Consider the following 14,240-nt stretch of genomic DNA (forward strand, 5'->3'; position numbering starts at 1 on the left):
GTCAGCCCCGTCAAAAACCCTCCAACATGTTGGTCGAAAGACTGGTTTGTTGGAGCAGGTTAATACAGTACGTCTTCCGTTCCTGTCTGACGACGGCATTTCTGTGAAGTCGTACCTCCGGTGAAACCACACGGGCAGTACCAAGTGACAGAATATGAGGAGGAGGCTAAAAGAGAAGGGTGGTGGGGATGCATAAAAATATATTTTGCCAATTTTTTTACCCAGAAGGATTATGATATAGATTTTTTTTAAAAATGCAAACTCTTACAAAAGCACATGTTTTTAGATGAGCCCTCAAACATTTTTCACTGCCCCCCCAAAATCTACACACAAGCTGCAGTTAAACATACGACTAAATCAGTTTGGATTTAGTGAGATTCGGTTTGTGAGATAGTGAGTTAGAATCCGCGTTCATGAGGCGCTGTACTTCTAATAAATAAATTAATATAAAAATAAAAAAGGGTGGCACAGTGGTTAGCGTGGTCGCCTCACAGCAAGAAGGTCCTGGGTTCGAGCCCCGGGGTAGTCCAACCTTGGGGGTTGTTCCGGGTCGTCCTCTGTGTGGAGTTTGCATGTTCTCCCCGTGTCTGCGTGGGTTTCCTCTGGGTGCTCCGGTTTCCTCCCACAGTCCAAAGACATGCAGGTCAGGTCGATCAGCCACACTAAATTGTCTCTAGGCGCGTGTGTGTGTGTGTGTCGGCCCTGTGTGATGGTCTGGCGGCCTGTCCAGGGTGTCTCCCCGCCTGTCGCCCAATGACTGCTGGGATAGGCTCCAGCATCCCCGTGACCCTGAGAGCAGGATAAGCGGTTCAGATGATGGATGGATGGATGGATGAATACAAAAGGTTGAAAGAACAAAAATTGAAGGAAGAAGAAATGAGAACTTGAGAAAAAATGCAATACAGGTACACAAAGTAAAAAGCCAAGTGTTAAACAGAGCAGTGTAACCAGACAGGACTCAGTCAAAGATGCTGGGAACAGAAATGTTTTCCCTTTGCTCTCAGAAGAAACCAGTGTTGGGACATGTCCTCAGTCTCCAGGCAAGTAGCTCACTGGAGGCGGTGTAAAGTGACCTGGTTTCAGCTGCCAGATACTCCATTACCTGAGAGCCGTGGTTTGCACACAGGCTATTTTTCTTCCGCACTGATCTTAACTGAGTCACCACAGCTGTTGTTCCAGCCAGGTTTTCCTTGGCTAATACCATTTTAATGACCTCCCCCTCACAAGCCGACCCACCGTTGTGCAGCCAATTAACTTTCAAGCAAGAAGACAAACCCAGATTTACAGGCCTTTGCACTCTGACCAACCAGCTATTCGGGACAGCAAAAAAGACACTATCCATCCATTTTTCTTAACTCGTCCTTTTTTTTTCTTCCCCTCACCAAAGTCACTAAAGTAGCACCAATTCATTGTGAAAACCAAAGGCATAACTGATTGTCAAGAACAAATGAACTTAAAGCTACGCTGTGCGAGTCTGGCACAGCGGCAGTGCTTGTCTGCCACGAGCGGCACCTCCTATCACGAGGCTGTCGTGGCGTACAACAACGAAGGCTTGACGGCGACACACGGTGGTACTCGCCCAAATGCCCTGGAGGGCCATGTGTTTGCAGGTTTTCATTCCAGCCCAACATGGCACAGGGGTGAGTACCACAAGTCTATTTTTTTGACAACCGACATGCATTAACTTAATCAAAAGTGCGGAAGACAAATGAGAGCGTGTCCCTCATTACTGCGCCAAGGCAGTCAGTGTTTGTTACTGACAGTATCGTGAGAGAAGACATGTACGTAGTGTGTGAGAAGGCTGGCCTCATGAGACCACTTGCGGCTCCAGCAACAAAACCACTTGGCATATTGAAATGCCAGCGGGTGCAATTTGTTCTGTATAAACTGAGAACACTTCATTAACGAGTGGCATTTAAAGTCAGACCGAAGGCAGTAATCAAATTTAACTTTTCATGTCTGAAAACCTTGAATGGTATGATAAAACATTCTGCAACATGTTGTTTTTATTTTATTTGTAAATGATAGTGTTTTGGACTTTTACCATAACTATTCTCAACTGTCTCGAGCACTGCAGGGGTGTGATTAGTCCTCATTAATATTCATGAGCTGACCTTTGAGTGACAAGTACAAGGGAGGGTTGGCAGGCTTTCATAATGTGAGGATTTGATGGGATAAACTGTATGTAAATGAGTGTATTTGATGACATCGTGAGTATAAGAAAAAAAAGGTGAACTTTAAAAAATTAATATTTTAATATAGGAAAAAAAACTTCAATACATTGCAGTACAAGCTTGTTTTGTGCGTCACACACTCATTAGCTGCTAATGTGGTTAAACAACAAAGAAATAACACACAGCCAATAAATACTGCGGTGCCCCGCGTCACGCCCCTATGGTGCCCCGCGTCACGCCCCTAGCGACAGTGCACAGCAACCAATGGGAGGATAGAAAACGTTTGAGAAATAACATCAGAGACATTACAACCAACGGGGTCGGGACTGAGGCTCGTTTTGAAAAAGCATACATTTAAAATATAACAAAATAATATTAGCAATATTAGTGTTTCAAATTTAGTCCAACTTCAGTAACTTTTTTAATCCATGTTGGGTCAAACCGCTTTCTGCCTGTCGTCCTTTCTCCCAGGTGTTCGAGCAAAAAGCAGCCAGTGTTCGGTACACCGCCTGCCGCCAAATCTGTCATGGACACTCCTGCTCCCAGCTGTTCTGGTGCCTTCAGTTTCCTGGTGACGCCTCTGTGCCGTCCTCGTCTCCACCGTAGGAGCCAGCGGTCCTCTGTTCCCTCATCCCTTCAGACTGTCTCGCTTGCTTCGGCCTCACCCCCATCCCCAAAGTACCCGAGGTCTGCCGAGTGGTGCAGCTGGGGGAGGAGAGGAGGAGAAGGAGGTGGGGGGAGGGGGTCACATCTGCCCCGACAACAGACAGTTTCCGATATTCATTTCTTCCATTTCTACATTTTTTTCAGGGGCAGGGAGGGCTAGGCGATTTTCATTTGGTGCCGTTCTTTCCAGCATCACTGTAGTGTTGTACTGTAGTGTACATTGTGTGGAAAGGTTTGTTTAACAGTTTACTTTTAACGTTTGTTGAGGTTTCCCCCCATTGACTGGCATCTAACTACTTCCAGACGGCTCCTGCGGCTCCGGGGCTCTGCGGAGCGTGAACAGTTCCTGGAAAGCTGCGGTGGTGGTAATACAGGGATCAGCCGGGCTGCTTCTTTTCATTACTTATCTGCATCAGTTTACCCCCCGGCTGCCTAACAAGTAATGCAGCAGAAGCTCGACAGAGATAAGTGCATTGTTTTCTTATTCACACATTAAGGGTTCGAGGAAAAAAAAAAGTTTTTTATGGTACCAAGAATCTTACTATTTCCAAACTTGCTTTTTGTACGTTGTGTTACCTTTAGAGGACAAAAGAAGCAGTGGTGTGTGTCAGCTACGTCAACGTTTCTGTTTTTTGGTAGCGAGAATAAAAAAGCAATGCTTGGTGATACATGACAGCTGGATGTAAGGACATAGAGGACAGGTCATGTGCCTGTAGCGCCCAAACACATCATTACACAACGGCGGCGGCTGTACGGACTCACGGTGTCAGTACAAATAAATGTGATGTTTATTTTTCAAAACGCTTGTCGTTTTTCATTTCTGGGGTTCTCAAGTTTCTCCGAAGGTAAAAGATTGGTGATGGTGGTGGTGGGTGTGCAGATGGAGGGGGGGGGGGTGTTGGCAAGGCCCTTGATGTACATATATTTCACTCTCAACTGCACAAATTCATCAGTGAAACAACACTTTTTACAACTTTTTTTGGGTCTATACTTTTAACTACGAGTCTCTCGCTTCTGAAGAGCTGCGCGCTCCTCATTCACACAGTTCCACACGCTGAGCAGCTGTTCCCAGTTGTGTTCCCGGTTGTGTTCCCAGTTGTCCGGCTGAGGAAAAAGGCCTTGATTGGATTCTGTGCATGTGACACAAGAGCCCATAAAACTTTCCTGTGATAAAAGAAGTACTGCAGAGCCAAATCGGGCAGCATCAGGGTACTATCCCCCCTCCTCTCTCTCTCTCTCTCTCTCTCTCTCTCTCTCTCTCTCTCTCTCTCTCTCGCCTTGCCTTATCTCTCTCGCCGGGCGAAGAGCCAAATGAATTTGCCTCAAGTGTAATTAATGTAAGAATGGAGATCTGTAGCCCACGGAATAGTCCCATCGCCCATGGCTTGCTGGAGCAAACCTTTTGCCTGCCGCCTCCTCCTCCTGCTTCCCCGACTCTCCATTATAGGCTCCATATATCCACCTGGCCCCCCTGCTGGAGGTTCAGATGAGGGTACCAGCTCAACCACGAGAGATACGGCCACACAGCGACGCGGAGGACGAACACCGCTCCGAGCGCTTTCTGTCTCACGGATAACGCTCTCCGGTTCAGACCGCTCCGTTTCGGTTAATTCAAACAGGGGGAACGGGTGGAGGACAGGGAGAGGGTTGGAGGTTGGGTGGGTGGGGATGGGGGGCTGGGGTGAGGAGGGTTTAGAGCTGTAGATCATTTCTGTCAGTAATGCAAAGTACCAGAAGCGTCTCGTGCGGGTGGAGGGCTTTAGCGGTGCTTTTAGACTGTTCAATGACGTTTGGCTCCAACACCAGCACCTCCACACAAGTGCTAATGCACCGACCTTTAATTATTCATGCAGCACCTGTCTGTGTTGGCGCATCTGATTTATGATAATGGATTATGTACCCTGCAAGGGGACCCATTTGGTTCAGAGAGCCAGGAGCTATAGTGTCAGCAATTAAAACGTGAACCCCTCCCAGGTTAATGTCACTGTGTGTATGTCTGCATGTGTGTGTGGGTGTGTGCGAGCGTGCATGTGCATGCACGTGTCTGCCTGTGTGGAGATGTACTTTTTAGCCACCAATGTGATGCTGAAGAATTTGGGTCTAGATTAATAGAGTATGTCATTGTTGCGTTTCAAATTTCTCATCTTATTTGCCTCTTTCATTCACATTTACACGCGGAGGTCAGGCGGCTGGGTAGCATAGCGGTCTATTCCGTTGCCTGCCAACATGAGGATCGGTGGTTCAAATCCCCGTGTTACCTCCGGCTTGGTCAGGCGGCTGGGTAGCATAGCGGTCTATTCCGTTGCCTGCCAACATGAGGATCGGTGGTTCAAATCCCCGTGTTACCTCCGGCTTGGTCAGGCGGCTGGGTAGCGTAGCGGTCTATTCCGTTGCCTGCCAACATGAGGATCGGTGGTTCAAATCCCCGTGTTACCTCCGGCTTGGTCGGGCGTCCCTGCAGACACAATTGGCCGTGTCTGTGGGTGGGAAGCTGGATGTGGGTATGTGTCCTGGTCGCTGCACTAGCGCCTCCTCTGGTCAGTCAGGGTGCCTGTTTGGAGGGAACCCTTACAAAAAATAGTATACTTGAAGTTTATTTTATTAACTAAACGTCAAGTAAAGTTCAAGTATGTGTACTAGTAGTATACTTGTAAGTGTACTTAAGTATAATTTTGTTTAGTTATATCTCTGATAAGTACTCGAAAAGTGAACTGAAAGTATACTTACTGATTTTTACTTTAAAATAAGTATACTAATAGCACACTTGAATAAACTACTTTTTTTTGTAAGGGGAGGGGGAACTGGGGGGGAATAGCGTGATCCTCCCATGCGCTACGTCCCCCTGGTGAAACTCCTCACTGTCAGGTGAAAAGAAGCAGCTGGTGACTCCACATGTATGGGAGGAGGCATGTGGTAGTCTGCAGCCCTCCCCGGATCAGCAGAGGGGGTGGAGCAGCGACTGGAGCACCTCGGAAGAGTGAGGTAATTGGCCAAATGCATTTGGCGAGAAAAAGGGGGGGGGGTCAAAAAAAGTAAAAATGTCCTTGCGGATAGTGGATAGTGGATGTTGTGTCAGAATTCAGAACGAAACCTGAACTTAAATCATCTGAAGAAGATGAGCAGGCGATCAGATGATGCTTCATAGTTTCCCTCACTATGTTTATGCAACGTGATCCACCAGCAAGGATCCTCACTGGTCCATCAGCAAGGATCCTGACCGGTCCACCAGCAAGGATCCTCACCGGTCCATCAGCAAGGATCCTCACCGGTCCATCAGCAAGGATCCTCACCGGTCCATCAGCAAGGATCCTCAATGATCCACCAGCAAGGGTCCTGACCGGTCCATCAGCAAGGATCCTCACCGGTCCATCAGCAAGGATCCTCAATGATCCACCAGCAAGGGTCCTGACCGGTCCATCAGCAAGGATCCTCACCGGTCCATCAGCAAGGATCCTCAATGATCCACCAGCAAGGGTCCTGACCGGTCCATCAGCAAGGATCCTGACCGGTCCACCAGCAAGGATCCTGACCGGTCCACCAGCAAGGATCCTCACTGGTCCATCAGCAAGGATCCTCAATGATCCACCAGCAAGGATCCTGACCGGTCCATTAGCAAGGATCTTGACCGGTCCATCAGCAAGGATCTTGACCGGTCCATCAGCAAGGATCCTGACCAGTCCATCAGCAAGGATCTTGACCGGTCCATCAGCAAGGATCCTCACCGGTCCATCAGCGAGGATCCTCACCGGTCCAGCAGCGAGGATCCTCACCGGTCCATAAGCAAGGTCCTGACCGGTCCATCAGCAAGGATCTTGACCGGTCCATCAGCAAGGATCCTGACCGGTCCATCAGCGAGGATCTTGACCGGTCCATCAGCGAGGATCCTCACCGGTCCATCAGCGAGGATCCTCACCGGTCCATCAGCGAGGATCCTCACCGGTCCACCAGCAAGGATCCTCAACGATCCACCAGCAAGGATCCTCAACGATCCACCAGCGAGGATCCTGACCGGTCCACCAGCGAGGATCCTCACCGGTCCAGCAGCGAGGATCCTCACCGGTCCAGCTGGTTGTTTAAAGCCTGGTTTCACTGCTGGTAGCAAAGCCAGTTCCAGTGACAAGAAGATATTTTAGGATCACACTTGTTTTTGTTTCTTGCTGGTTTTTATTGATAAATACGTGTACTGCTTATAAAGGAGCTCTTTCAGAGGACTCGTTTCTTCACTGTGATGAGGGACACGTCGCTGCGGCTGCCAGTTTAATCACTATAAAGAACTCCCTGCTGGTTGTCACTGCTGTAAATAAATAAAATACTCTGCAAACTTTTGATACGTCCGTCGTAAAATGTTTCCCAGCAGAGCGCACAATACAGCAGGAACTGCCCCACTCATGCAGCTCACAAAGGTCGTCACTTTACCAAGCTGCTCTGGTTTTTCCTCCGTGTCTGTCGGTGTGAGTTGCGGGTGCATGTCTGTGTGTGTCGTGTTGGTGAGTTTGCGGGTGCATGTCTGTGTGTGTCGTGTGGGTGTGTGTCTGTGTGTGTCGGTGAGTTTGTGGGTGCATGTCTGTGTGTGTGGGTGTGTGTGTGTGTCGGTGTGAGTGTGTTGGTGTGGGTGTGTCTGTGTCTGTGTGTGTCGGTGTGAGTTTGCAGGTGCATGTCTGTGTGTGTCGTGTGGGTGTGGCTGTGTGTGTCGGTGTGAGTGTGTGGGTGGGTGTGTGTGTGTGTCGGTGTGAGTGTGTGGGTGGGTGTGTGTGTGTGTCGGTGTGAGTTTGCAGGTGCATGTCTGTGTGTGTCGTGTGGGTGTGTCTGTGTGTGTCTGTGTGTGTCGGTGTGAGTGTGGGTGGGTGTGTGTGTCGTGTGAGTGTGCGGGTACGTGTCGGTGTGAGTGTGTGGGTAGCTGTGTGTGTCGTGTGAGTGTGTGGGTGTGTGTGGGTGTGTTGGTGTGGGTGTGTCTGTGTCTGTGTGTGTCGGTGTGAGTTTGCAGGTGCATGTCTGTGTGTGTCGTGTGGGTGTGGCTGTGTGTGTCGGTGTGAGTGTGTGGGTGGGTGTGTGTGTGTCGGTGTGAGTTTGCAGGTGCATGTCTGTGTGTGTCGTGTTGGTGAGTTTGCGGGTGCATGTCTGTGTGTGTCGTGTGGGTGTGTGTCTGTGTGTGTCGGTGAGTTTGTGGGTGCATGTCTGTGTGTGTGGGTGTGTGTGTGTGTCGGTGTGAGTGTGTTGGTGTGGGTGTGTCTGTGTCTGTGTGTGTCGGTGTGAGTTTGCAGGTGCATGTCTGTGTGTGTCGTGTGGGTGTGGCTGTGTGTGTCGGTGTGAGTGTGTGGGTGGGTGTGTGTGTGTGTCGGTGTGAGTGTGTGGGTGGGTGTGTGTGTGTGTCGGTGTGAGTTTGCAGGTGCATGTCTGTGTGTGTCGTGTGGGTGTGTCTGTGTGTGTCTGTGTGTGTCGGTGTGAGTGTGGGTGGGTGTGTGTGTCGTGTGAGTGTGCGGGTACGTGTCGGTGTGAGTGTGTGGGTAGGTGTGTGTGTCGTGTGAGTGTGTGGGTGTGTGTGGGTGTGGGTGTGTGGGTGTGTGTGTGTGTGTCGGTGTGAGTGTGTTGGTGTGGGTGTGTCTGTGTCTGTGTGTGTCGGTGTGAGTTTGCAGGTGCATGTCTGTGTGTGTCGTGTGGGTGTGGCTGTGTGTGTCGGTGTGAGTGTGTGGGTGGGTGTGTGTGTGTCGGTGTGAGTTTGCAGGTGCATGTCTGTGTGTGTCGTGTGGGTGTCTGTGTGTGTCGGTGTGAGTGTGGGTGGGTGTGTGTGTCGTGTGAGTGTGCGGGTACGTGTCGGTGTGAGTGTGTGGGTAGGTGTGTGTGTCGTGTGAGTGTGTGGGTGTGTGTGGGTGTGGGTGTGTGTGTGTGTCGGTGTGAGTGTGTTGGTGTGGGTGTGTCTGTGTGTGTCGGTGTGAGTTTGCAGGTGCATGTCTGTGTGTGTCGTGTGGGTGTGGCTGTGTGTGTCGGTGTGAGTGTGTGTGTGTGTGTGTCGGTGTGAGTTTGCAGGTGCATGTCTGTGTGTGTCGTGTGGGTGTGTCTGTGTGTGTCTGTGTGTGTCGGTGTGAGTGTGGGTGTGTGTGTGTGTGTGTGTGTGTGCGTGTGTGCGTGTGTGTGTGGACAGAGAAGTTGTGCAGACTGTCTCTCATCAGATGCTGGAAGACAGAATGAGGTGAGAACTCTCAAACTTAACGTGAATGAGCTTGAACTTGTCTTTTCTTCTCACTTCACCCCCTGGTTTTACTAATCAGCCCACCACCAACCAGGGCGGTGGATGGGGAGGGTGGATGGGGGTGTTATCCGGGGTTGGGGGGTGCTTATTAGCGACATCGGCAGGTGTAGTTGGAATGAAAACCTCAGTAGCACGTCTACATGTGCTTGTAAAGAGTCCCGTCATGTTGGAGGAACAGTTCGGTTTGGTTTTTTAAGTCCGTCCCAGTTTTTATGTTCGACACCCTGCTGGTGCAGTGGTGTGGTGTTCTACACCCTGCTGGTGCAGTGGTGTGGTGTTCTACACCCTGCTGGTGCAGTGGTGCAGTGGTGTGGTGTTCTACACCCTGCTGGTGCAGTGGTGCAGTGGTGTGGTGTTCTACACCCTGCTGGTGCAGTGGTGCAGTGGTGTGGTGTTCGACACCCTGCTACTGCAGTGGTGTGGTGTTCGACACCCTGCTGGTGCAGTGGTGTGGTGTTCGACACCCTGCTGGTGCAGTGGTGTGGTGTTCTACACCCTGCTGGTGCGGTGGTGTGGTGTTCGACACCCTGCTGGTGCAGTGGTGTGGTGTTCGACACCCTGCTACTGCAGTGGTGTGGTGTTCGACACCCTGCTGGTGCAGTGGTGTGGTGTTCTACACCCTGCTGGTGCAGTGGTGTGGTGTTCGACACCCTGCCGGTGCGGTGGTGTGGTGTTCGACACCCTGCCGGTGCAGTGGTGTGGTGTTCGACACCCTGCTGGTGCAGTGGTGTGGTGTTCGACACCCTGCTGGTGCAGTGGTGTGGTGTTCTACACCCTGCTGGTGCAGTGGTGTGGTGGAGTTCACTTTCTCCACCGTCATCCATCTTTTTCTTCATACTGGACATGCAGCTTCAACTTACCATCTAGAGTTTAATGGAATTAATTGAGGACAAATCCACAATCCTCATGCAGTGGCGGTGGGGTGGTGGGGGTGGTTGGTGGTGGGGGGCACTCGAGGGTTCGGCCACAGCCGACATGATGGTGCAGCAGTCTGTCAGGGGGAGTGTGAGTGGTCATTTTGAAAATTTACAGTCATTTTTATGGCTAACTTCCCTCTGAGTGCTTGCTTTTCTGTGCTGCGGTGGAGTGACCCCTGACCCCTGTATGGAGTTGCCTGTAGGCCGTGCAGCAGGACGTAGCGCTGTAGGAAACGACTGTAACCGACTGTAGAAACGACTGTACGTTTTGAAAATGACCACTGGGATCCGGTGTGACAGACTGCTGCTGGGTTATCGTAGCTTCGCCTGAGCCTCCGGGTGCTTTGTGCACCGGACCAGGACTGTCGATTTACTGTCCCCCAGAAACTGTCTGTGTTTTCCAGCTCCACTGTGCAGCGTGGAGATGAAAGCTGCTGCTGAAGCCAGCGGGCTCCCCACCCCACCAAAAAGTAGCAGCTAAAACGGCTTCTCTCTGTACAGCCCCACCCTGGACGTCTTTTAGCTCGCTGGGGTCATAGTTCAGCTGGCTCAAACTGCCAGCTCAGTAGCGCCCTCCAACAAACGTCACAGTCCTACCTGGGAAGCACACATACGCTGTGAGCAGAGATAAACAGTTACCCTACAGCCTGTGACTTTGTTTAAAATGGGGTTTTCCGGGGGCGTCCGGGTAGCGTGGCGGTCTATTCCGTTGCCTACCAACACGGGGATCGCCGGATCGAATCCCCATGTTACCTCCGCCTTGGTCGGGCGTCCCTACAGACACAATTGGCCGTGTCTGTGGGTGGGAAGCCGGATGTGGGTATGTGTCCTGGTTGCTGCACTAGCGCCTCCTCTGGTTGGTTGGGGTGCCTGTTTGGGGGGGGAATAGCGTGATCCTCCTACAAACTACGTCCCCTAGGTGAAACTCCTCACTGTCAGGTGAGAAGAAGCAGCTGGCGACTCCACATGTATGGGAGGAGATGTGGTAGTCTGCATCCCTCCCCGGATCAGCAGAGGAGGTGGAGCAGAGATCAGGACAGCTCAGAAGAGTGGGCTAATTGGATGGGTACAATTGAGGAGATTGGGGGGGGGGGTTTCCTTGTTGTGTGAGTAGCCTCATGAAATCGCACATGAGTGAACACTGCATATACCAGAAAGTATCATCTGATGTGGTTGGGTGTGCAGGTGGATGTGGTTGGGTGTGTGTGGGTGGGTGTGGATGTGGTCAGGTGTGGGTGGGTCGATGTGGTTGGTAGGGTGTGTGGGTGGATGTGGTCAGGTGTGTGTGCATGCGTGGATGTGGTCAGGTATGGGTCGGTGTGGATGTGGTTGGGTGTGTGTGGATGTGGTCAGGTGTGGGTGGGTGTGGATGTGGTCAGGTGTGTGTGCATGCGTGGATGTGGTCAGGTGTGGGTCGGTGTGGATGTGGTTGGGTGTGTGGGTGGATGTGGTTGGGTGGGTGTGGATGTGGTGGGGGTGGGTGTGGTTGGTTGGGTGTGTGGGTGGATGTGGTCAGGTGTGTGTGCGTGCCTGTTCTCAGGATGTGCTTTCTCGTGACCTCTGGGTGACTTTAATGAATAAAACATAATTGTCATTTTAACCTCATTTAATTTAATTTTACCTGCGATTTTTCTCAATAAGCTTAAATGAACGGTGTCCCATTAAGGATTTGCAGCAGATTTGTGTCTGGTTAGGAGCCCTGGTGTGTAGTAAACCACTCCTGTGTGTGATAGGAAACCTTCTGGGTGCTTCAAGTCCTCCATGTTGTGCATACTCTTTGTGATCACGTTGATGAGGTTTTGTGGCAATGTTTGTGTTTGCCGTGTTGGACTGTTTCTGTTTAGGGTTTTGTGTTGGAGGTTCGAGCCCAGCCCAGATTCTCGTCCCGAGTCCTCCCACAGTCCAAACACACCACGACAGACAGATTAATTAGACTCCGAATCGTCCACGGCCAGGAGAGGTGTCTGTTTGTGTGTGTGTGTGTGTGTGTGTGTGTGTGTGTGTGTGTGTGTGTGTGTGTGTGTGTACTTCTAGCGACTAGCATCAGCATTCTGTGAGTCTGGCTGAAGGGGATCAAACCGTTTCCTTGGTGTTTTGGGGTGAAAGCTTGTCGGTAGGGGCAGATGAAGGTGGAGCTGATGCCCTCACGATAACAAAATGAGACACGGGTGTGCTTCTTCTTACCTCCGGGGGGAAAATGCACATTATGAACAACCCCTCCCGAATCACCCACATAAAATGGGGGCATCATGGAGACGGAGACGGAGGCCCGTGTTAAGTAAAACACACATCCGGGTCCACCACGTTATAAACCAATAAAGTCGGAAGTGAAAAGAAAGATGTCGCTCCACCCCCACACCACCATCATGTTCCTCTTTACACCACCATCGCTTCCCTCTTTACACCACCATCATGTTCCTCTTTACACCACCATCATGTTCCTCTTTACACCACCATCATGTTCCTCTTTACACCAACATCGCTTCCCTCTTTACACCACCATCATGTTCCTCTTTACACCACCATCATGTTCCTCTTTACACCACCATCGCTTCCCTCTTTACACCACCATCATGTTCCTCTTTACACCACCATCATGTTCCTCTTTACACCACCATCATGTTCCTCTTTACACCACCATCGCTTCCCTCATTACACCACCATCATGTTCCTCTTTACACAACCATCATGTTCCTCTTTACACCACCATCGCTTCCCTCTTTACACCACCATCGCTTCCCTCTTTACACCACCATCATGTTCCTCTTTACACCACCATCATGTTCCTCTTTACACCACCATCGCTTCCCTCTTTACACCACCATCATGTTCCTCTTTACACCACCATCATGTTCCTCTTTACACCACCATCGCTTCCCTCTTTACACCACCATCATGTTCCTCTTTACACCACCATCATGTTCCTCTTTACACCACCATCATGTTCCTCTTTACACCACCATCATGTTCCTCTTTACACCACCATCATGTTCCTCTTTACACCACCATCATGTTCCTCTTTACACCACCATCATGTTCCTCTTTACACCACCATCACGTTCCTCTTTACACCACCATCATGTTCCTCTTTACACCACCATCGCTTCCCTCGTTCCCCCTGTCTTAACTTGCTCAATGTGAGGGGGCAGAAAGGGCTGAAAGCGAGTGCTTATTTACTCTTGAAGCGGGTACAGACAGAAGATGCAGGTTTTGGCGATGTGTGTGTGTGTGTGTGGGGGGGGGGGGGGGGGTTCCGGCCACTCAAACCAGCAGCAGGGGTGACAGAAGAAAGTCCAGTTTGTCCAGGTCAAGACTGTAAACAGAAGTTAGAGGAGCAGCATCATGGAAAGGATCTAGCTTAGATCTGCGCTGTTTGCTGCACCTGTCTCGTCGTTACTGACGTTGCAAGTGACGATGCCCTTTGACCTTTCGGGTTCATGCTGGGACTGCGTACTGTGGCGAGACTGCAGTGGACACTGTGTTGTGTTATCGACCACCGTGTGGTTGTGTACAGTAGTTCTGTTGTCAGAATGAAACTTCTCCGGGGCGTCCGGGTAGCGTGGTGGTCTATTCCGTTGCCTACCAACACAGGGATCGCCGGTTCGAATCCCCGTGTTACCTCCGGCTTGGTCGGGCGTCCCTACAGACACAATTGCCCGTGTCTGTGGGTGGGAAGCCAGATGTGGGTATGTGTCCTGGTCGCTGCGCTAGCGCCTCCTGTGGTCGGTCGGGGCGCCTGTTCAGGGGGGAATAGCGTGATCCTCCCACGCGCTACGTCCCCCTGGTGAAACTCCTCACTGTCAGGTGAAAAGAAGCGGCTGGTGACTCCACATGTATGGGAGGAGGCATGTGATACTCTGCAGCCCTTCCGGATCGGCAGAGGGGGTGGAGCAGAGACCAGGACGGCTCGGAAGAGTGGGGTAATTGGCCGGATACAATTGGGGAGAAAAAGGGGGGAAAATCCAAAAAAAAAAGAATTAAAGGTCTCCTCAGATCTCGGCGGTGCTTTATTGAGCCAAGCTAGCTGAAGATCCTCCACGCTAACAAATCATTTGTAGTGAGTCTGTCCTCGTTTCATGGTATTTATCCCACATAGGAATGGTTCTCAGTCAGCTTCTCGGGGATCTCCAGGGCTGCTGGTTTTCTATTCTGCTAAGTAGTTCAGGTTTAAAACCTCCCTGGCACACCAGCTTAACAACATAGCTAACTTCCTGGTAGTGCACTGGTGATCACTGA

At 50.9% G+C, this 14,240-nt stretch overlaps 1 protein-coding gene across 1 annotated transcript in view; it reads left to right on the top strand.

The window, feature by feature from the left end:
- cntn5 (contactin 5) overlaps positions 1 to 3,340 on the top strand; it is a 113,092-nt gene extending 109,752 nt beyond the window's left edge. The window contains exon 22 of the mRNA XM_056283114.1: positions 2,646 to 3,340. Coding sequence (XP_056139089.1) covers positions 2,646 to 2,749 — 104 coding nt within the window. The 3' untranslated portion in view covers positions 2,750 to 3,340. The remainder of the gene's footprint in view (positions 1 to 2,645) is intronic.
- Positions 3,341 to 14,240: the final 10,900 nt, after the last annotated feature.

The sequence above is a fragment of the Lampris incognitus genome, chromosome 7 (genome assembly GCF_029633865.1).
Source record: "Lampris incognitus isolate fLamInc1 chromosome 7, fLamInc1.hap2, whole genome shotgun sequence".
NCBI lineage: Eukaryota > Metazoa > Chordata > Actinopteri > Lampriformes > Lampridae > Lampris > Lampris incognitus.